We start from the raw sequence: 20,985 nt of genomic DNA, 5'->3' as shown, positions 1-20,985 counted from the left end.
GCGTCACCGATTGTATACCATGTATTTTTTATTAACTAAGCAATAAGTGGTAAATGCAATTTTTGTATATACAGGCTCTCTGTCCCACCTCGCAGGGCAAACAGAGAACTGAACCGTTCCTGACAAAGATATTATAATATACTCTGAACAGAGGTAGTTCCTGCTTCCGAGCCGGCCTGTCACAGAGTAGAGACTGGGTGTGGTTTAGACTCACCCAGCCTATCGTTGATTGTTGGAGTGTAACCGGTGTGAAATGGCTAGCTAGTTAGCGGTGCAGAAATGCCCTTGACCACAGAGTGAATTGCACACTGCAGTCAGGGGTACTTGGCTGTGCACACCAATAGCGTTTCAATCGGTGACGTCACTCGCTCTGAGACCTTGGAAATAGGTGTTTCCTTACTATTAAATGATAGTTAAGTTTGAGGTTAAAGATCTGCTTTCACACTTTTGGTAAAGGGCTTGTGGAGAAAAATGTTATTGCAAAAACTGGGAGCTCTTTAAATTTGAGGTGTCCAAATACCTTAGAAAATATGGTAGTAATCTTGCTAAGACCAGAAGAGCTGAGGAGGAAAAGGTGATCATTAAGATAACTTCCCTTTCTCAGAGGTCCCCAGTCGGCCTCTCGGGGAGGAGAATATGGAACTAATTGAGTTACAAAAATAAACTGGATAATATATATCGATTAAAAGCAGAAGGAGCCTTTATTAGATCTAGGGGGAAAAATGGATTGAGGAGGGAGAACAGAATTCATTCTAATTCTTTAGACTTCAGAAATGTTCTTCTAAAAATAACACTATCCATAAGTTAAACATCGATGGTGTTATTACAGATGACCAAAAATGAATGGCTAAATATTGTAGCAGTTTTTACAGAAAGTTGTATAGCTCTACGTACTGTCAGGAATCCACTGATATGTTTTTTAACTCACTGAATAATGTTAACTATCAGTGATATAGAATCTAAACAGTGTGATGAACCCATCAAAGTTGAAGAGATTATAGAGTCTATCAAACATCTAAAGAACAATAAATCACCAGGTGTTGATGGAATTACATCAGAATTTTACAAATTATTTTCTGAACAAGTAGCTCCCTATTTGAAGTCTTTTTTTAGAGAGTATTAAAAACAATGTTCTCCCTCCTGCAATGAGTCAGGGGTTAATAACACTGATACCTGTAAGCCTAAAAAAGAAGTGCTGCTCATCGATAACTGCCATCCAATTTGTCTTCTTAATTAATAATGACTATATGATATTAGCCTTACTACTTGCAAAAAATAATTAAAGTCCTGAATGCAATCATTGATGAAACACAGTCTGGCATTATGAGGAACAGACATATTTCTAACAATGTCAGACTAGTATTAGACGTACTTGACTACTCAGACCTAATAACCGAGGCTAGCTTCATATTATTTTTAGATTTTTATAAAGCATTTGACACAGTAGAGCATCAGTTCCTCTTCTACTCCCTTGAGAGACTTGGCTTTGGGGATTTTTTCTGTAAGGCTCTATACAATGGTAACAGCTCTATCAAATTGAAATATGGCACCTCACCTAGATTTGAGTTAAAGAGAGGAATTAGGCAAGGTTGTCCTATCTCTCCATACCTGTTTTTATTAATCACCCAACTTCTTACAAATTCTTTCAATAATAGTCCCGTACAAGGTATTTCCATAGCTGGTAAAGAAATTATTATAAGCCAGCTGGCTGACAGTACTACACTTTTTCTGAAAGACGCTAACCAAATTCCCATATCGATCAATGTAATACAATCCTTTTCCAAAGCATCTGGTCTATATCTTAACATTAATAAATGTGAACTCATGGCTGTCAAAGATTGTGTGACACCTTCATATTATGATATTCCAGTAAAAGAAGAACTTACATATTTAGGCATAACCACTACAAAGGATCAGGAGTCTAGAGGCTTACTCAATTTTAATCCTCTTATTAAAAAAACCCAGAAGAAGCCAAATCATTGGCTACAGAGGGACTTATCTTTAAAAGGAAGAGTCCTAATAACCAAGGCTGGAGGTATGTCTAGACTAACATATGGTGCTCTATCTTTATATCTTGACAGTAAAATAAGCAAGGAGATAGACCAGATGCTTTTCAACTTTCTGTGGAGAAACCAGGAAAACTGTTGTAATGAACACTTATGAGAATGGTGGGCTGAATTTTCTGGACTTTACTACCTTAAATAATACTTTTAAGATCAATTGGATAAAACAATTCCTAAGAAGACCCACTTCTATGTGGAATTGTATTCCTCATCATGTCTTCTCTACTTTTGGTGACCTTAACTTCATGTTGTTTTGCAATTATAATATTGGCAAAGTTCCAGTGAAACTTTCTGCTTTTCATCGGCAGGTTTTCTTGTCATGGTCCTTAATTTATAAGCATAATTTTTCTCCACAGATATTATATATGGAATAGTCGGGATATATTGTATAAAAAAAATACTTTGTTTTTAGAATATTGGTTCCGAATTACTATCCTGTTGGTGAGACAACTGGTAAACTCAGAGGGTCTTTTACTCAGTTATAAGGAATTTGTATCACTTTACAAGGTCTCTGTAACACCTAAAGATTTTGCAATTGTTTTAGATGCCATTCCCTCAGATTTTGCTTTATTATCCAGGAACGTGTCAAGACCCTCAGAGCCTACCTTCTATTGACCCTGTTGACTCATCAGTAGGAAAGACCTGACCCTCAGAGCCTACCTTCCGTAGACCCTGTTGACTCATCAGTAGGAAATATTTGTTTCTCTTTTGGTCCATTCAACAACAGAGCGATATGAACCTTGTTTCAGCAGGATGTTGTATCTATCTATATCTTATGTCATGCCTTATTGGAATGGATTTATTTATAATATCTGTTGGAAAAAAAGTTTGGATGTTGGTTCACACATACCTACTTGTTAACAAAATGAAGGAAGTTTCCTTTAAAATTATTCATAAATATTATCCTGCCAACCACTATATGAAGAAGTTTAAGGTAAACATTAACTCAAATTGCTCCTTTTGTAATGACCACCCAGAAACAGTGTTGCATCTTTATTGCCATTGTATTCATGTAAGAAAACTGTGGCAAGACATCAGTAGATTTATAATTGAACACATTTATGAAGATCTTCAACTATTGTGGAGAGATGCACTGCTTGGATTCTTGACCTATGATAGAAATAAGATGAAACATTTTCATGTAATTAATTTCATTATTCTTCTGGGCAAATTTCATATTCACAAATGTAACATTTACAAAAAAACAAATGTTCTTAACTAACAAAAAGAAATTGAACGATATTTTAAGACAATTAAATACTCTACTAACAAAAAAAGCTGTTAGAATTATAAGTGTATGTATGTCCCTTAGGGTCCTTGTATAATGTGATATTGTACCCCCTAGCCCAATTGTCCATAGTATATTATTCATATATACTTGTGTTTCCACATGTACTTCCTGTATTGATTAGAGGGTCCCTGGTTCAAGTGAGGAGAGGGACGGAAGCAATACGGTTACAAAGTCTGACCCCATAACCTACACCACCCCTCTTCCTTTTGCATGCCTCTCCAGGGGAAAGTCCCATACAGGGGAAGAAATGCACCCTTTTTAAACAAAGCCCTCTGCATGCAATGGATTGATTTCATTGGTTTTTATAACCAGTTGAACGGCATTCTTTCAGATCATTTAAGAACGTTACATTCGCAGATAGCCTATTGGTTAGAGCGTCGGGCCAGTAAACCGGAAGGTTGCTTGATCGAATCCCTGAGTTTACAAGGTAAAAATATGTCTTTATGCCCCTGAACAAGGCAGTTAACCCATCGTTCATAGGAAGTCATTGTAAATAAGAAATTATTTGTTTTCTTAACTGACTTGCCTGCTTAAATTAAAGAAAATAAAAATTGTATCATGTTACTTTCCCTTTAATATTTTCTCCCGCGTTTAATCAAGTTCAAAGGTCAACGGAAGTGCGCACACACGGATGTCAGCAAACGCGCCAACAAAGAATAGTGTCAGTGAAATAAAATAAAAAAAACTGACATTTTCCTATAAAATCTGTTCATTTAGCTAGCTACACAGTTTACACTAGGTCGTATGCCGAGTCAGTCACGTAACACGACAGAGGAAACAGCAGTTGCTTCAAGCTCAGGAAGGTGAGACATTTTGTAGGACATTTGTTTGTGTGCCTGTGTTAGCTAGAAGCTAACACTGTGTTTTGATAACTACCTACAGTATCTAGCTAATCACCAGTGTCGTTAATCCGTTGTGTACTAGCTAGTTAGCCGAAACTGGTTCATGTTCCCATTCAATACACAATGCAATATATAGCAAGCTAACAATAATAAGTTCCGCTCCAACACCCAACCAGCTACTCGTAAATTTGCTCTAGTTATACTGTAATTTCGGAGCAGTTTAGGTGCCAGACCGAAGAATAACTGATGAATTTAACACCCGTTGAATATAGCCGGTGTCAGTAACCGTCGTCAAAGCTTAATTAAATTGCTGCCAGCAACACAGTTAGTCGCCAAACACTCGGGATAACATGGAACCAGCTCTGCTAGGGTGAGTAAGAAGGTCAGTGAGCCAACGAGAGCGTCTATTTGTCTATTTCTACTTCCAATAGCGAAATACTGTGAATTTTACAAACTGACAACGTGACAATGCTCTGAATTTTACGAACGCCCACAGCGCACTCCCGATTGACTTTACGAACACACCCTTAGTTAGCTCAATTGATGCTATTCGTGGGTGGTTAACCGTAGCCAGCTAACTGTCGTTAACTGCGTTACACTATCCTCTAGCTAACGGTACCGATTACTAGCTAGCTACCTCGAATTGAACGTGACTATCTGTTGCACTTGCTAGCTAATGTTCATTTTCTTCGCCAAGGTAGCTTGTTAAGAGAACTAGTTAGCCCAAAATTGTTAGGTAATTGGCTGCGTTGCTAATTGGCTAGTGAACGAGCTAGCAAAGCGTGACGCAATTCGCCTACTTCCTGGTACTCAAATGCACGTGCTTGCTGGCGTGACATAGCTATGATGCTAACTAAACATTTTTCCAAAAGCTTTCTATAGCTGAACGAACGGCACTTTTTTTTTTTTTTGCTATCCAGCTCACCAGTTCAATTCAACGTTTATTGTCAAGACGCCAGTGTCAACTTGCAAAACGTGTTTTTTTTCTAACACTAACGTTACCTGGATGGCTCCTGTCTCCTAGAAGCAACACTTCCGTTCGAAACAGGATAGAATAATAGTCACTGGTTTACTGAGATTACCGGGGGGGCGGGGTGTCTGACTAAATTAATAAAGTTGCGTTGCTCGAAGGACATTTTAACCCCTCCTGCACTTGGAGGTTTAACCCTAGCCTCATGACCTCTGCAAAAACTATTTAGTGTTCACAATAATGTAAATGTACCTAAACGTACTTGACTAGACAATATTTTGTAGCCTTTATTCTATAATTGACTGCATGTGTCACTGTTTCAGCATGGATGAAAAGCCTGGGTCATCAAATACTATGGCAGCAGACAGGTGAGGAACTGTCCTTTTTGATTTTGCTGGTTTGAATTTATACAGCTTTTATGATAAGGTTCCTCTTGTACCTTTTTTAGTCTCAACTCCATACTGATTTATCATGCGATAGGTTTGTTTGAGTGAAGTACAAAATATGTATTGTGGCTGTCTTGTCTGTACCACAGCTCTGTCGACGTGATGGCGGAGGCAAAGAAGCTGATCGGCGCAGGGAACAGGCACCTGGTGATGGGAGATGTCGTTTCTGCAGTCCATGTGTTCCAGGAGGCTTGTGGCATGCTGTGAGTACTGAGAACAAATGGCTTGGATCCAGGGCATTCACCTGATTTTCATAACATTCGGAACTCAGTCAAATCAAATCAGATTTTATTTGTCACATACACATGGTTAGCAGATGTTAATGCGAGTGTAGCGAAATGCTTGTGCTTCTAGTTCCGACAATGCAGTGATAACCAACAAGTAATCTTAACTAACAATTCGAAAACTACTGTCTTATACACAGTGTAAGGGGATAAGGAATATGTACATAAGGATATATGAATGAGTGATGGTACAGAGCAGCATACAGTAGATGGTATCGAGTACAGTATATACATATGAGATGAGTGTGATACATGTATTACATAAGGATGCAGTTGATGATGTAGAGTACAGTATATACATATGCATATGAGATGAATAATGTAGAGTAAGTAACATTATATAAGGTAGCATTGTTTAAAGTGGCTAGTGATATATTTACATCATTTCCCATCAATTCCCATTATTAAAATGGCTGGAGTTGGGTCAGTGTCAATGACAGTGTGTTGGCAGCAGCCACTCAATGTTAGTGGTGGCTGTTTAACAGTCTGATGGCCGTGAGATAGAAGCTGTTTTTCAGTCTCTCGGTCCCAGCTTTGATGCACCTGTACTGACCTCGCCTTCTGGATGATAGCGGGGTGAACAGGCAGTGGTTCGGGTGGTTGATGTCCTTGATGAACTTTATGGCCTTCCTGTAACATCGGGTGGTGTAGGTGTCCTGGAGGGCAGGTAGTTTGCCCCCGGTGATGCGTTGTGCAGACCTCACTACCCTCTGGAGAGCCTTACGGTTGAGGGCGGAGCAGTTGCCGTACCAGGCGGCGATACAGCCCGCCAGGATGCTCTCGATTGTGCATCTGTAGAAGTTTGAGTGCTTTTGGTGACAAGCCGAATTTCTTCGGCCTCCTGAGGTTGAATAGGCGCTGCTGCGCCTTCTTCACGACGCTGTCAGTGTGAGTGGACCAATTCAGTTTGTCTGTGTGTATGCCGAGGAACTTAAAACTAGCTACCCTCTCCACTACTGTGGAGAGGGTAGCTACTCAGTCAACTCAGTCCTGAAGACCAGGGGTTTGTGGGTCTGAGGAAAATGCCTTTTCTAAAATAATTTTCTGCAATCTGTCATTTTACATGACTGCAGACATTACAATATGTTTTGTTTTTATACCACGCAAATTATCAAAATGACAAGCTCCTCCTGACATTTGCATACTGAGATCAATAAATTACCCATGCCTTAAGTGTAGCCAATAGCATGGACCAATGAAGAGTGGATACACTGATGTTAGGCCTATAATATGAGGAGGAAATTATAGTCCACCAACTTTCCAGTGGCACTCACCTGTTCAAACAGATTTTTCCCTCAATTGTGTTTTGAAATATTGCCAAACAGCTTCTAGCCGCTGCCTGCTGTTCATTGAGTTGTGGCTGTCAATCAGCTGTTTTATATTTCCCATGCAGGCTGCCTAATTGCTGTAGACTAGGCATATGTGCTCATGATGTGACAGCACAATCTACAGCAATTTAAAAAAATAAGCTATTGATCCTCTGTCTCATATGCTGGTGTAGTATTTTCAATGATTTAATTTATTAATGGACAGGTGTAGCCTAATTATATAATTTTGCAAATGTATTTCAATTTATCTCCAGCACCCCTTTCTGCAACATTGTTTTCTTCCATGTTTTCAATTAAGGCCAAATAAGTTAATCAACACTTATTAATTCAATCAATTGTGGTCAGTAACCCCATATGAGGTTGTGTAGGTAAGCCTACTGTTAAAATAATCAGCAAGTATCCTAGCCTACAATTACGAGAATGAATTCAGTAAGTCAATGAAGCGTGGTTTCAGTTATATTGTTATTGAAACAATGTAGGTCTTTTTGAACAATGCAAACATATCAAATGACTTGAAGAGCTTATGTACAAATGTTTATTTGCATCAGTAGGCTGACTGAAAAGTATCAATGTTCAGGGAAGCTCATCAGGTAGGCTTTAAGACTGGAGGTCGACCGATTTAATCGGAATGGCTGATTAATTTGGGCCGATTTCCAAGTTTTCATAACAATCGGAAATCTGTATTTTTGTACACCTTTTATTTAATTAGGCAAGTCCAGTTAAGAACACATTCTTATTTTCAATGACTGCTTAGGAACGGTGGGTTAACTGCCTCGTTCAGGGGCAGAACGACAGATTTTCACCTTGTCAGCTCGTGGGATCCAATCTTGCAACTTTACAGTTACCTAGTCCAACGCAATAACGACCTGCCCCTCGCTGCACTCCACAAGGACAGCCTGTTACGCGAATGCAGTAAGCCAAGTTGCTAGCTAGCATTAAACTGATCTTATAAAAAACAATCATAATCACTAGTTAAAACTACACATGGTTGATATTACTAGATATTATCTAGCATGTCCTGCGTTGCATATAATCTGACTGAGCATACAAGTATCTGACTGAGAGGTGGTGCGCAGAAGCAGGCGTGTAAACATTAATTCAAACCAGCAGTGCGTTTTGCCAGCAGCTCTTTGTTGTGCGTCAAGCATTGTGCTGTTTATGACTACAAGCCTATCAACTCCCGAGATGAGGCTCGCTCGCTAATAGCGTTTCAAACATCACTCGCTCTGAGACTTCTAGTAGTTGTTCCCCTTGCTCTGCATGGGTAACGCTGCTGCTTCGATGGTGTCTGTTGTCGATGTGTTGCTGGTTCGAGCCCAGGAAAGGGCAAGGAGAGGGACGGAAGCTATACTGTTACACCGGCAATACTATAAAGTGCCTATAAGAACATCTAATAGTCAAAGGTTAATGAAATACAAATGGTATAGAGGGGAAATAGTCCTATAATTCCTATAATAACTACAACCTAAAACTTCTTACCTAGGAATATTTAAGACTCATGTTAAAAGGAACCACCAGCTTTCATATGTTCTCATGTTCTGAGCAAGGAACTGAAACGTTAGTTTTTTTACATGGCACATATTGCACTTTTACTTTCTTCTCCAAACACTTAGTTTTTGCATTATTTAAACCAAATTGATCATGTTTCATTTTTTACTTTGGGCTAAATTGATTTTATTGATGTATTTGATTAAGTTAAAATAAGTGTTCATTCAGTATTGTTGTATTTGTCATTATTATAAACACATTTTAAAAATTGGCCGATTAATTGGTATCGGCTTTTTTGGTCCTCCAATAATCTGTATCGGCGTTGAAAAATCATAATCGATCGACTTCTAATAGTAGGCCTAGTGTGTGTGTGTTGAGAAGATATGCATTGCTATAATCAAATTGATTTATTCTGATATCTCAAAGTGCTGTACAGAAACCCAGCCTAAAACCCCAAACAGCAAGCAAGACGGGTATAGAAGCAGTGTTCAGGAAACTCCCTAGAAGGGCCGAAGCCTGGTTCCTCTCTAGGTTATGAGGGGTGGCCAGTCCTCTTCTGGCTGTGTCGGGTGGCGACTATAACAGAACATGTTCATAAATGACCAGCATGGTCAAATAATAATAATCACAGTAGTTGTCGAGGGTGCAACAGGTCAGCACCTAAGGAGTAACTGTTAGTTGGCTTTTCATAGCTGATCATTGAGAGTATCTCTACTGCTCCTGCTGTCTCTAGAGAGTTGAAAATAGCAGGTCTGGGACCGGTAGCACGTCCAGTGAACAGGTCAGTGTTCCATACTGGGGACCAAGGAGGCTGGACTGGCAGAAGGAGGCAGCGTGGACTGGGGACAGCAAGGAGGCAGCGTGGACTGGGGACAGCAAGGAGGCAGCGTGGACTGGGGACAGCAAGGGAGGCAGCGTGGACTGGGGACAGCACAGCACTGGGGACAGCAAGGAGGCAGCGTGGACTGGGGACAGCAAGGAGGCAGCGTGGACTGGGGACAGCAAGGAGGCAGCGTGGACTGGGGACAGGGAGGCAGCGTGGACTGGGGACAGCAAGGAGGCAGCGTGGACTGGGGACAGCAAGGAGGCAGCGTGGACTGGGGACAGCAAGGAGGCAGCGTGGACTGGGGACAGCAAGGAGGCAGCGTGGACTGGGGACAGCAAGGAGGCAGCGTGGACTGGGGACAGCAAGGAGGCAGCGTGGACTGGGGACAGCAAGGAGGCAGCGTGGACTGGGGACAGCAAGGAGGCAGCGTGGACTGGGGACAGCAAGGAGGCACTGGGGACGTGGACTGGGGACAGCAAGGAGGCAGCGTGGACTGGGGACAGCAAGGAGGCAGCGTGGACTGGGGACAGCAAGGAGGCAGCGTGGACTGGGGACAGCAAGGAGGCAGCGTGGACTGGGGACAGCAAGGAGGCAGCGTGGACTGGGGACAGCAAGGAGGCAGCGTGGACTGGGGACAGCAAGGAGGCAGCGTGGACTGGGGACAGCAAGGAGGCAGCGTGGACTGGGGCTCAGGTCCTCCGAGAGATAAAGAGAGAAATACTCCAGATATAACAGACTGACCCTAGCCCCCCGACACATAAACCACTGCAGCATAAATACTGGAGGCTGAGGGGTATAATCATCAGAATAATGATCATGAGCGCTCACCTTCAATTTATCTAATGTTTTCCAGCCTAATTATAACCAAATATTGACAGATTCAGTGGTGTAAAACATCTGACATTGATGCTGGTCTCAGAGCAGCGCAATGCCTCTTTCCCATCAAAGTGGTGCTGGAATTATCAGTTGACCACACGTGGCAGTTGCGTTACATTTATTAGAACCAGTGGTATTCTTTTAGCCTGCCAGAGCATTATTATTAAGCAATCATTCTGAATGAAACTTCTATAAAAAAATAATTTTAGAATTTTAGGCTACATACAATGCATCATCCAATGCATCATGCATGATTGCCTACACATACTGTGACTAAAACACAATTAGGCCTACCTTATTATAAATCGGGCCTTCACTGTCAGTTGATAACTATTCATGTTGTACAGATGAAATGCCCATGCTGCATGCATGCCAACTATTTGATCACAATCAGTTTCATGGCGTTAGGTTCTACATTTTCAGAGTAAATTACTCACGGACCCTTAAACAAGTTTAATTCTTCCCAAAGGGTCTTTACAGCTGTAATTTAGGCAGACATGTTCTCACCATCGTATATATATATTACACCTCATCCCCCTCCTTCGCCTAATCCACAGATGTCCATCCATTTCCCCTAAAGCAATCCTGTGACCACCTCCTGTCCACCCAACACATTCCAAAGCCATCTGTCTTTCTACAGAGACCCATTACCTTCTGACGTAAAACCCAGTCTTTTTCACTTCTTATACACTATGCGTCTGATCTGTCATGTCTTTGATCTCTCAATGGTCAAAGTTTACCCCGACTCCCAACAATGGGAATATGTGTTTCGACCTTCTTGAATGATGTAAGGATGGCTAACCAGCTGAGCTAATCCACTTTTTACAGCAGATGGGAGTTAATCACAGCCACATCATGATGGGGGGGGGGGGATGCAATATTTCAGCACAATCATCCTAAATTGTCATAATAAATTACATGGTGTTTCTGGTATAACAGTAGCCTGACACGATCACGCTGTTATATTCGGTTTGTTATGTAGGATACTAATTCATCATGAAGTGATCTTGTGAGACACTGCTCCATCCTGAGACGTGGCGGAGCACCGGCAGCACTACAACACTGATTATAACTGTTGAATAACTTAGAGTTTAACATAACCACATCTCTATGAATGAAGTGGCACATTCAGTTGACTACAATTTATTTACACCATTGCAGCAGTGCCAAAGATTTGGGCCTGACACAAAATGATTTGGTGCTAAAGCCCTCGAAAGCCAGGTCCTGGTGAAGTCCGTGCTTGGATTGACTGTATTTGTAATGCTCTGAGGGTCATGTGTTGATTGTGGATTTCTGATATTTCAAGGGGCATTTAATTTATTCTTTACCTGACCTCAACCAGTACTGCTAATCTGACAGCTCTTGTCCTTCAGGGCTGCGAGGTATGGGGACACCGCAGATGAGTGTGGAGAGGCCTTCTTTCTGTGTGGGAAGTCTCTACTGGAGCTTGCCAGGTAAGTGGGAGAATGATACGGTTACTGTATGGGTCTTTTTTGACACATTTTCTAGTTACATTTTAGCAGACTTTATCCAAAGTGACTGGAAGAACGGTTGAGAATGAGTGACTTGTGTATTCACTATACATGGGGTATGTCCGGGTTTGGCTGGTGTAGGCCGTCATTGTAAATAATAATTTGTTCTTAACCTTTTTATTTAACTAGGCAAGTCAGTTATTAAAACAACTGTGGCCCATGTGGGATTCAAACCCACAAGCCTGCTGTTGCCAGCACCGTGCTCTGAGTTATGAATATTTGAATTAAATGGCTGTGTGGTGTTTCAGGGTGGAGAACACTGTCCTAGGTAATGCTCTTGAGGGAGTCCCTGAGGAGTCCTCTGAGGAGGAAGGAGAGGGAGAGAAGCTGGACAACTCAAAGATTGAGAGTGCTGACAACTTGGAAGGTGAGGAGTAGCCCATCTTAACCTGACCATCACTGTTTATGGCTGCTTGTCACTGAACTCCTAGCTAGCTAGGACAATTGACTTGTGCTGGAGCAAAAACTAACAATTGTTAATTTTTTTTCATTGGCATTAGTAGGTGTCTTCAACATGATATCAAGTATTTACATGCCCCCTGTCAATGGGCTTATCTGACATGGGAATAGGGAATGACCCAGTCAGCTCTGTTAAGTGAGGGGGGGAAAAAGGCTAGTTCATGCGATGGTCACAGATTGAGAATTTATTTTGACATGCACTCTTTTTGGGGGAGAATGATTTAACATAAGTTTTCATGCCCCATGTATCTCTGGTGTAGACAAAACAAGGGATGAGCTTCGAGTGCAGGTTTATGATGTGATGGCGGAGAGAACTGATGGGGAGGTTGGCAAAACTGAGCCAAAGGCAGAAGGGAAAAGTGAATCTGAGGCAGTGGCAGAGGGGAAGAAAGAAACCATGGAAAAGGAAGAGGACGCTGCCAAGCCTCCTGCCAAGAACGGGAGTGATGAGAAGTCTAAGCCTCTTGTGGATGGGGTGGAGGAGACTCTTTTTGCTCCTGAAGATGAAGCTAGAAAAAATGAGGCTGGGCAAGAGGAAGCTCTGAGTAAGATTGGCGTGTGAAGGCTTCTGAAGAGCGGGATGGAGAGGAGAAGATGGAGGAAGAGGGTGAAGTTAAACTTATGTCCTGTGTAAGGAATCTGTTTGGGTGCACAAAGTGGATTGGGACTAAAAGACTATAAGAATGGCTGTTAAACAAATAGTTGTTGAACCTGCAGTAGGGCTGTAAAGGGATTGTAACTCAAGTCTCACTTCTCTTGTTTAAGTTGCACTGTTGGGGACGGCCGCTGTCACATTATTACTGGAATCACAAGCTCTTCCACTTGTCTTTCCTAGTGAACTATCAAACTCTGGTTTTGTACAGTTGTCTTTGGTTTTCCTGAAGTGAAGGACTGCTGCAGTTTAGGCTTACTGTATTCTCTTGGCCTCCACTCTTAGATGATGACGACGATGAAGGGGAAGGCACTGGTGAAGACAAAGTAAGTTATCCTTTAACCTCACTAGGGGGTGAGGCCAGGGGGTTGGCTAGCATCCCACCTGGCCAACATCCAGTGAAATTGCAGAGCACCAAAAACAGAAATACTCATAAAAATTCATGAAACTTATGTGTTATACATGGGTTTAAAGATAAACGTCTTGTTAATCCAACCACTGTCAGATTTCAAAAAGGCTTTATGGCGAAAGCAAAACATACGATTATCTGAGAACAGCGTCCAGCAGACAAATCATTACAAACAGTTAGCAGCCAAGAAGAGGAGTAACAAAAGTCCAAAATAGCGATAAAATGTATCACTTATCTTTGCTCTTCATATGGTGGCACTCCGAAGACTCCATGTGACGCAATAGATGTTTGTTGTGTTCGATAATGTCCCTGTTTATGTCCAAAAACCTCAATTTTGTTCAGCAATCCTTTGGAACAAAGCGCAGTCACAGACAGACGAAAAATAAAAAAAAGTACCATGAAAGTTCGTAAACATGTCAAATGATGTTTTGTCATAAATAATCAATAATATTTCAACTGGACGACAGCTTCGTCAATAGAAAAGGAGAAACAAGAAAGGCGCGCTCCCGATCGTGCGCTGGACTCATGTCTGGAAATTTCCACTGTCCTCTCATTGAAAGTGCTGTATCGCCCTCATTTTTCAGAGTAAAAGCCCGAAACGATGCCTAAAGACTGGCCACATGTAGAGGAAGCAATGGAGATCGTAAACTGGGTCTTAAGTCTGTATGGTGGATAGGCTTTCAATGGAAAAACAGCCTTTCAAAATAATAGTACTTCCTGGATGGATTTTACTCAGGTTTTCGCCTGCCATATCAGTTCTGTTATACACAGACATTATTTTGACATTTTGAGAACTTAAGTGTTTTTTTTTTCTATACAAATCTACTAATTATATGCATATCCTAGCTTCCTGGCCTGAGTAGCAGGCAGTTTACTTTAGGTGCACTTTTCATCCAAAATTCCGAATGCTGCCCCTACCCTAGTGAAGTTAAACAATGTCACAATGTACTTATTTTGTATGAAAATATTTCACGAACATCATCTAACCTTTTTGTTTGCTTCTTCCCATCTCTTGTAGGAGGAGGAAGTGGGTAACCTGCAGCTGGCTTGGGAAATGCTGGAGGTCGCTAAGGTCATCTACAAAAGGTAAACGCTCCCTGTAGAAAGCTACCATGAAACTTTGTTTTGGGTATACATTATTCCAATGGACGACCTTTTCACCTGTTTCCCTCTCTCCTTATACAAACAGAAAGGAGAACAAGGAGGACCAGTTGATGGCTGCCCAGGCCTATCTGAAGCTGGGAGAAGTTGGAGCAGAATCTGGTATGATCTCCATTTGCTGTTTTTTATTTTTTGTTCAATGCAAAATGTTTTGCTACGGCTGAAAACGCACAGGGTTAATGTTGACTTTATACATCTCATTTCTGATCACCTTGCCCTTCCCTCAGGTGTTAGACCCTTCCACCACACACTACAGATGTTTGTTTCATATTCACGTGCCTTCCCTCTTCTAGGTAACTACTCTGCAGCTGTGGAGGACTTCCAGGACTGCCTGTCCTTGCAGCTGAAGCACTTGCCCCCCCACAGCCGCCTGGTGGCCGAGACCCACTACCAACTGGGCATGACCTACTGCATCACAGGCCAATACAGCCAGGCCATCCAGCACTACAGCAGCTCAGTCAAAGTCATTGAGAGCCGCCTGGGTAAGGTGGATAAATAAAATGATACATGCCACGTATCTATGCATTTTAGTATATGAACCTCCAACCTAGCCGTCGCTAGTGCCATGTTACCAATTTGGCAGGATGGATGGCGGGAGTGGGGTCTAGAGGACTCCTCTCTGACCTTCTCCAATGGGTTTTAAGGAGGAGAGCGAGAGACCGTGACGAGTATGCAATTGAGATTTTCCCTAAGTTTTAAGGAACTGACTGGCCCTCATCGAAGCCGATTTGCATACTCTCAGCAGCGTCGGTTAACAAAGGAGCTAAAAGCGTCTTTTACCGACGACCGCTGTTTAGATCTCTTGTAGCTTAGCAGCAACAGTTTGGGAAAGAACATCAACTTTTTGCACTTGATTCGAAGCTACCTGCAGTCACTACTGCACTAGGTATGACTTGTCAACCTCTGACCTGTCACTTACAAACCTTGTTTCTGGTTTCTAGCCATGCTCCAGGAGGTGATAGACAAGGCGGAAGGTGAAGACGGAGCCAAAGAGAAGATAGAGCTGGAGGACCTGAAGCAGCTGCTGCCTGAAGTCGCTGAGAAGGTAGAGGATGCCAAGGAGAGCCAGAGTATGGCAGGATCAGCCTCTGTGGCCATACAGCAGACATTGGTGAGTCCCTGTGGGATACTGGCTCGTCTCAGGGTTGTTTATTAGTCACCAAACAGACTGAAACTGGCAGGAACTTGTCCAGTAAATGCTCCTTTTAACCCTCCTGTTGTGTTAGTTTCATGTTAACTTCTTACGTCTCAAATCCCCCTAACGGGGTCTGTATGACAACAGCCAGTGAAAGTGCAGGGTGCCAAATTAAAACAAATCTCATAATTAATATTCCTCAAACGTACAAGTATTTTAAAGAAGCTTAGTGTCCGATTTTTCCAAAAGACTTTACGACGAAAGCACACCGAACGATTGTTAGGTCAGCACCTAGTCACAGAAACACCGCAATTTGTCCAGCCAAAGAGAAAATGAATCAAACCTTTGGTCTTCATCAGATGACACTCATAGGACTTCATGTTACACAATACATGTATGTTTTGTTCGATAAAGTTCATATTTATATCCAAAAATCTCTTTACATTGGCGTGTTATGTTCAGTAATGTTTTTCTTCCAAAACATCTGGTGATTTTGCAAAGAGCCACTTCAATTTACAGAAATACTCATAATAAACATTGATGAAAGATACAACTGTTATGCATGGCATTATATAGATCCTCTTCTCCTTAATGCAACCGCTGTGTCAGATTTCCAAAACTTCTAAAAAAGCACACCATGCAATGATCGTGAGTACAGCGCTCAGACACAAAAACAAGCCATGTTGTGGCGTCAACAGAAGTCAGAAATAGCATTATAAATATTCACTTACCTTTGATCTTCATCAGAATGCACTCCCAGGAATCTCAGTTCGACAAATGTTTGTTTTGTCCAAATACCTCCCTTTTTGTTCGTGTTCAGTTCACAAATCCAAATTCATGAGGCGGGAGTACTAGGTCCAGACAAGGTCAAAAAGTTCCATTACAGTTCGTAGAAACATGTCAAACGATGTATAGAATCAAATCTTTAGGATGTTTTTAACATATCTTCAGTAGTGTTTCAACCAGATAATTCCTTTGTCTTTAGAAATGCAATGGAATGCAGCTAACTCTCATGGGCGTGTCGTGCCAGACCCCTGGTTGAAACGGCTCTCATTCTCTCCCCCTTCAGTAGAAGCCTCAAACAAGGTTCTAAAGGCTGTTGACATCTAGTGGAAGCCTTAGGAAGTGCAATTTGAACCCATAAGACACTGTATTCGATAGGGAATGACTTGGAAAACTACAAACCCCTGGTTGGATTTTTTTTCTCAGGTTTTTGCCTGCCATATGAGTTCTGTTATACTCAGACATCATTCAAACAGTTTTAGAAACTTCAGAGTGTTTTCTATCCAAATATACTAATAATATGCATATCTTTGCTTCTGGGACTGAGTAGCAGGCAGTTGTCTCTGGGCACCTTATTCATCTAAGCTACTCAATACTGCCCCCAGCCATAAATGAATGAATTCTGTGTTCTCGGTCCAAAATGACCACCCCATTATAGCTGATTCTAAATCTATAATACATGTTATCACCTGATGTTGTGTTAGATCTTTTTTTATTAAGTTGAGTTTTGAACTTCTATTTACTATTTATGGCCTGTAGGCCTCATTGACCTGAGCTCACAAATTGTTTTTGAGATGATAATAAAAATGCAGTGTATGGATTATTTTCACTGTAACAAATACTCAGATGAACCTTTTGATATTTATCACAAGCTACTTTGTGTCAAAGTTTGACAAGGACTCTCGCCTCAACCGTGTCATGATCAAGAGCCTCACATACAGTACATTGTTTGGTCATTGTGCTGCCACAGAATGAATTGTGAACAAGGCCTCAATCTTTATATACCAGAGCTGTGAGAAGTTCTATATAATGTTGTTCCCGTGTGGGAAAGATCCCCAATAGAATAGGTTCCCATGGTGGTTGCCATGGAAACCAAGTAGGGGGAGTGCTGTGTGTGTGCTCAAACACACATTGCATGTAGGGGTCTGAAAGGGGAAGTGTGTCCATCTGATGAATGGGAATGTGCCTGAACCCAATGTTATACAATAATTGTAGTCTCACCCATTCTTTTCTAATGACCGGGAACACCACAGGTGTACAAAAGTTAAATAAAACACCCAAAATGTAATGAAAATCATCATGTATTTTGTGTGTTCATATGCCCCTGTGTGGACAAAGTCATTGTAAATCGGTCCAATTTGACCAGCACACGTGATACGTGTTCTAATGAATGACTTAGTATAGCAGGTCTACTAAATGTTTCTCACCAAGCAAGGAACGAGTTCAGTCCACTTCTCAATTGCTAATGAGAAGTTGACATGACAATTTGGCCAGCTTGTTTATGCCATTGATCTGTGGATGTACTGTCTTTTCTTCTACTGATCATGTCTGATCTCTTCCAGGCTGGAGCTTCTACTTTGTCAGCATTCCCGTCCTCTTCCTCATCAGCGTTTGCAGATAATGGTGGACCTTCATCTTCCTGTTCATCAGCATTTGGAACCAGTCAGGTAACTACAGTCTGTACATTTTTTTATTTTATTGCACCTGGAATGAAACCTCGTGCTAATTCAAACAAATGACTTGGATGTCATTAACTTCAGTACGCAGCAGCTCTCATGACCAATTCCCTTGTCCTGCGTTTTAGATTTCTGTCAGATCGGCAGCCGATGGCGCATCACCCTCCAAATCTGCATCAGACATTTCCCACCTGGTCAGGAAAAAGGTGAGATCCCTCCCCACCACCGCTGCGTGCTACTACATCCCAGCCTAACAGGTGGGGAGGCTGCTCATACCCTGCTACACCCAATCCCAGCCTAACGGGTGGGGAGGCTGCTCATACCCTACTACACCCAATCCCAGCCTAACAGGTGGGGAGGCTGCTCATACCCTGCTACACCCAATCCCAGCCTAACAGGTGGGGAGGCTGCTCATACCCTACTACACCCAATCCCAGCCTAACAGGTGGGGAGGCTGCTCATACCCTACTACACCCAATCCCAGCCTAACAGGTGGAGAGGCTGCTCATACCCTGGTCTATACATCATGCTGTACCCCTCATTTTGTCAAATCGGTTCATGCCCCCCCCCCCCATTCCTAGCATGCTCATGTTGCATGAATTTCTTGCTTGCTCTCAGTTGCAAGGGTGACTTCTCTTTTTAATGGTGTCGTAACTACTTTGCTTTCCATTCCAATCTCTCCTTTTGTGGTTGAGCGTTATGCATGTTTAGTACATGTTTTGATCGGGCTTGAATTCTGATGGCTGTGTGTGTATAGTTGTAATTGTGTAGCGGTGGCTTTTGTGATTGTGTGGGTAATGTTAGAGTACATTGTGAGGGAGGTCATGTTGAGAAGTGACTTTGGTTTGTATTCCTGAACAGAGGAAAACGACTGAGAAGAGCCCCGTAAAGGACACTGATGCTAAAAAGACCAAGCAGGAAACTACAGTTAATGGCAGCGGCGATTCCGGCTCTGGCAGTAATGGAGTCCAGGAGAAAGGGGCACAGGAGGCGAGTTGATAGGTTTATAACTCATTCTCAGAAGTGTTCGGTGCAGCAGAGGAAGTTTGTATTGGTGGCATCATGTGAAAGGGGGACCCCCACCTTGAATTGTCCTTTTTAAACATTTGAACAGACTGGAGTGCTATGACATAACAGACTGGAGTGCTATGACATAACAGACTGGAGTGCTATGACATAACAGACTGGAGTGCTATGACATAACAGACTGGAGTGCTATGACATAACAGACTGGAGTGCTATGACATAACAGACTGGAGTGCTATGACATAACAGACTGGAGTGCTATGACATAACAGACTGGAGTGCTATGACATAACAGACTGGAGTGCTATGACATAACAGACTGGAGTGCTATGACATAACAGACTGGAGTGCTATGACATAACAGACTGGAGTGCTATGACATAACAGACTGGAGTGCTATGACATAACAGACTGGAGCGCTATGACATAACAGACTGGAGCGCTATGACATAACAGACTGGAGCGCTATGACATAACAGACTGGAGCGCTATGACATAACAGACTGGAGCGCTATGACATAACAGACTGGAGCGCTATGACATAACAGACTGGAGCGCTATGACATAACAGACTGGAGCGCTATGACATATTACATATTTGAGCAAGACTCATACAGGGGGTTTAAGTTCTCAAACTGATTAATCTCTACAGTGTTAATGGACCCCTGATAAGAATGGCAGGTTTGTATATGTGGATTAAAGCAGAGTCCAGGCATTTAACATTCTAATCTACTTCTGCTGTCAGATTGGATGACACTTCCCCTTGTTATTTATTTGTATAGCCCGGCAAGCTGTCCGCCTCTGGAATCCTCGGTGTGAAGTAACTTCCTCTCCCTGATCTTCCAGCCAGCAGAGAAAGGCCTGCCCCTTACGCCCATTTACACTTTTGTTTCTGTAAATATGACAATTTTTCACATTTGTTTGTCTAGTTTTTGTATACTTGTTGTAATAAAAGTTCATTAGAGTATTTGGAAATGTGAATCACTTGTCTTTGGAATTAATTCCACTTTTGCCACAGCTAATGGAGATGAGGCATCTTTTGTCTCATCTCCATTAGCTGTGCTGTTTGGCCACGGCATCACTGTAGGGCTCAAAGGGATTCCTCGGGCAGTCCTCAGGCTAACAAGCTGATGCAGACACCCAAATATGAGAATGTTATCCATGGAATGGTTGCCCACCTTAAAGACAATATTTAACTGGGGCAATATGTGAGGTTTACCGGAGTAGTGAGAGCCATGGCATGGGGACACTGGACCCCCCCCCCCCCCCCAGACTGTTAGGAGCTCCCCCCTCTTGGCCAGGTTCCTTGGGTTAAATGCAAGAGGCATTCAGTTGTACAACTGACTAGGTGTGCCCTGACCTGGACCTAGGAGCCTCTGTTTGACCATCCCACTCCAGGAAACACTGCTCTCTGCTGGCTAGTGGTAGATGCACAGAATCAGAACCATGTCCTTGCCAGGTGAGTCCACCAAAATAAATCTGAGGGGAGAAAGGAGCTCTGTATGAAACAGTCAACCAAGTGCGATTCTAAGTAGGTACTGGCACATTGCTGAAAAGGAAGTCTCCATAAGTGATGGAGTAGCTTGCTGTGGAAGTGCAGCAGTGGAATACTGAGTCCCCGCAACAGGGAGGGATGAGTCACTGCCTGCCTGATAAGACAGATCTACTGTCTTACTAGTAGACAGGTTTTTAGAAATGTTTGCAAATACAAACCTTATTTACATAAGTATTTAGACCC

The 20,985-nt window shown here is 42.3% G+C and overlaps 1 protein-coding gene and 1 non-coding gene across 3 annotated transcripts; both read left to right on the top strand.

The window, feature by feature from the left end:
- The first annotated feature begins 3,958 nt into the window (after nucleotides 1–3,958).
- LOC124038047 (nuclear autoantigenic sperm protein (histone-binding)) lies at nucleotides 3,959–20,214 on the top strand. Of its 2 annotated transcripts, none has more exons than XM_046353434.1 (14): nucleotides 3,959–4,157; nucleotides 5,490–5,534; nucleotides 5,702–5,815; nucleotides 11,788–11,868; nucleotides 12,195–12,313; nucleotides 13,343–13,383; nucleotides 14,485–14,552; nucleotides 14,656–14,729; nucleotides 14,921–15,109; nucleotides 15,569–15,738; nucleotides 18,108–18,212; nucleotides 18,350–18,427; nucleotides 19,083–19,211; nucleotides 20,030–20,214. In XM_046353434.1, the coding sequence occupies exons 1-14, from the start codon at nucleotides 4,099–4,101 to the stop codon at nucleotides 20,069–20,071; spliced, it is 1,314 nt and encodes a 437-aa protein (XP_046209390.1). In that variant the 5' UTR covers nucleotides 3,959–4,098; the 3' UTR covers nucleotides 20,072–20,214. The 2 variants fall into 2 exon arrangements, with proteins under 2 accessions (XP_046209390.1, XP_046209391.1); XM_046353435.1 differs by lacking the exon at nucleotides 3,959–4,157 and adding an exon at nucleotides 4,789–4,811.
- LOC124038828 lies at nucleotides 15,334–15,466 on the top strand. Its single transcript, XR_006839431.1, has one exon. It is a non-coding gene; the product is annotated as a small nucleolar RNA SNORA16B/SNORA16A family (small nucleolar RNA).
- Nucleotides 20,215–20,985: the final 771 nt, after the last annotated feature.

Source organism: Oncorhynchus gorbuscha, linkage group LG06 (genome assembly GCF_021184085.1).
Source record: "Oncorhynchus gorbuscha isolate QuinsamMale2020 ecotype Even-year linkage group LG06, OgorEven_v1.0, whole genome shotgun sequence".
Classification (NCBI taxonomy): Eukaryota; Metazoa; Chordata; class Actinopteri; order Salmoniformes; family Salmonidae; genus Oncorhynchus; species Oncorhynchus gorbuscha.
Note: the sequence above shows the minus strand (reverse complement) of the source record. Positions and strands in the feature narration are given on the sequence as shown.

Excerpts from the sequence above, each read along its gene's own strand:
- LOC124038047 (XM_046353434.1), top strand. The coding sequence starts at position 4,099 with ATGCCGAGTCAGTCACGTAACACGACAGAGGAAACAGCAGTTGCTTCA. Across the intron at positions 15,110-15,568 it reads AGTCATTGAGAGCCGCCTGG|CCATGCTCCAGGAGGTGATA; the intron begins GTAAGGTGGATA and ends TCTGGTTTCTAG. Across the intron at positions 18,428-19,082 it reads CCCACCTGGTCAGGAAAAAG|AGGAAAACGACTGAGAAGAG; the intron begins GTGAGATCCCTC and ends ATTCCTGAACAG.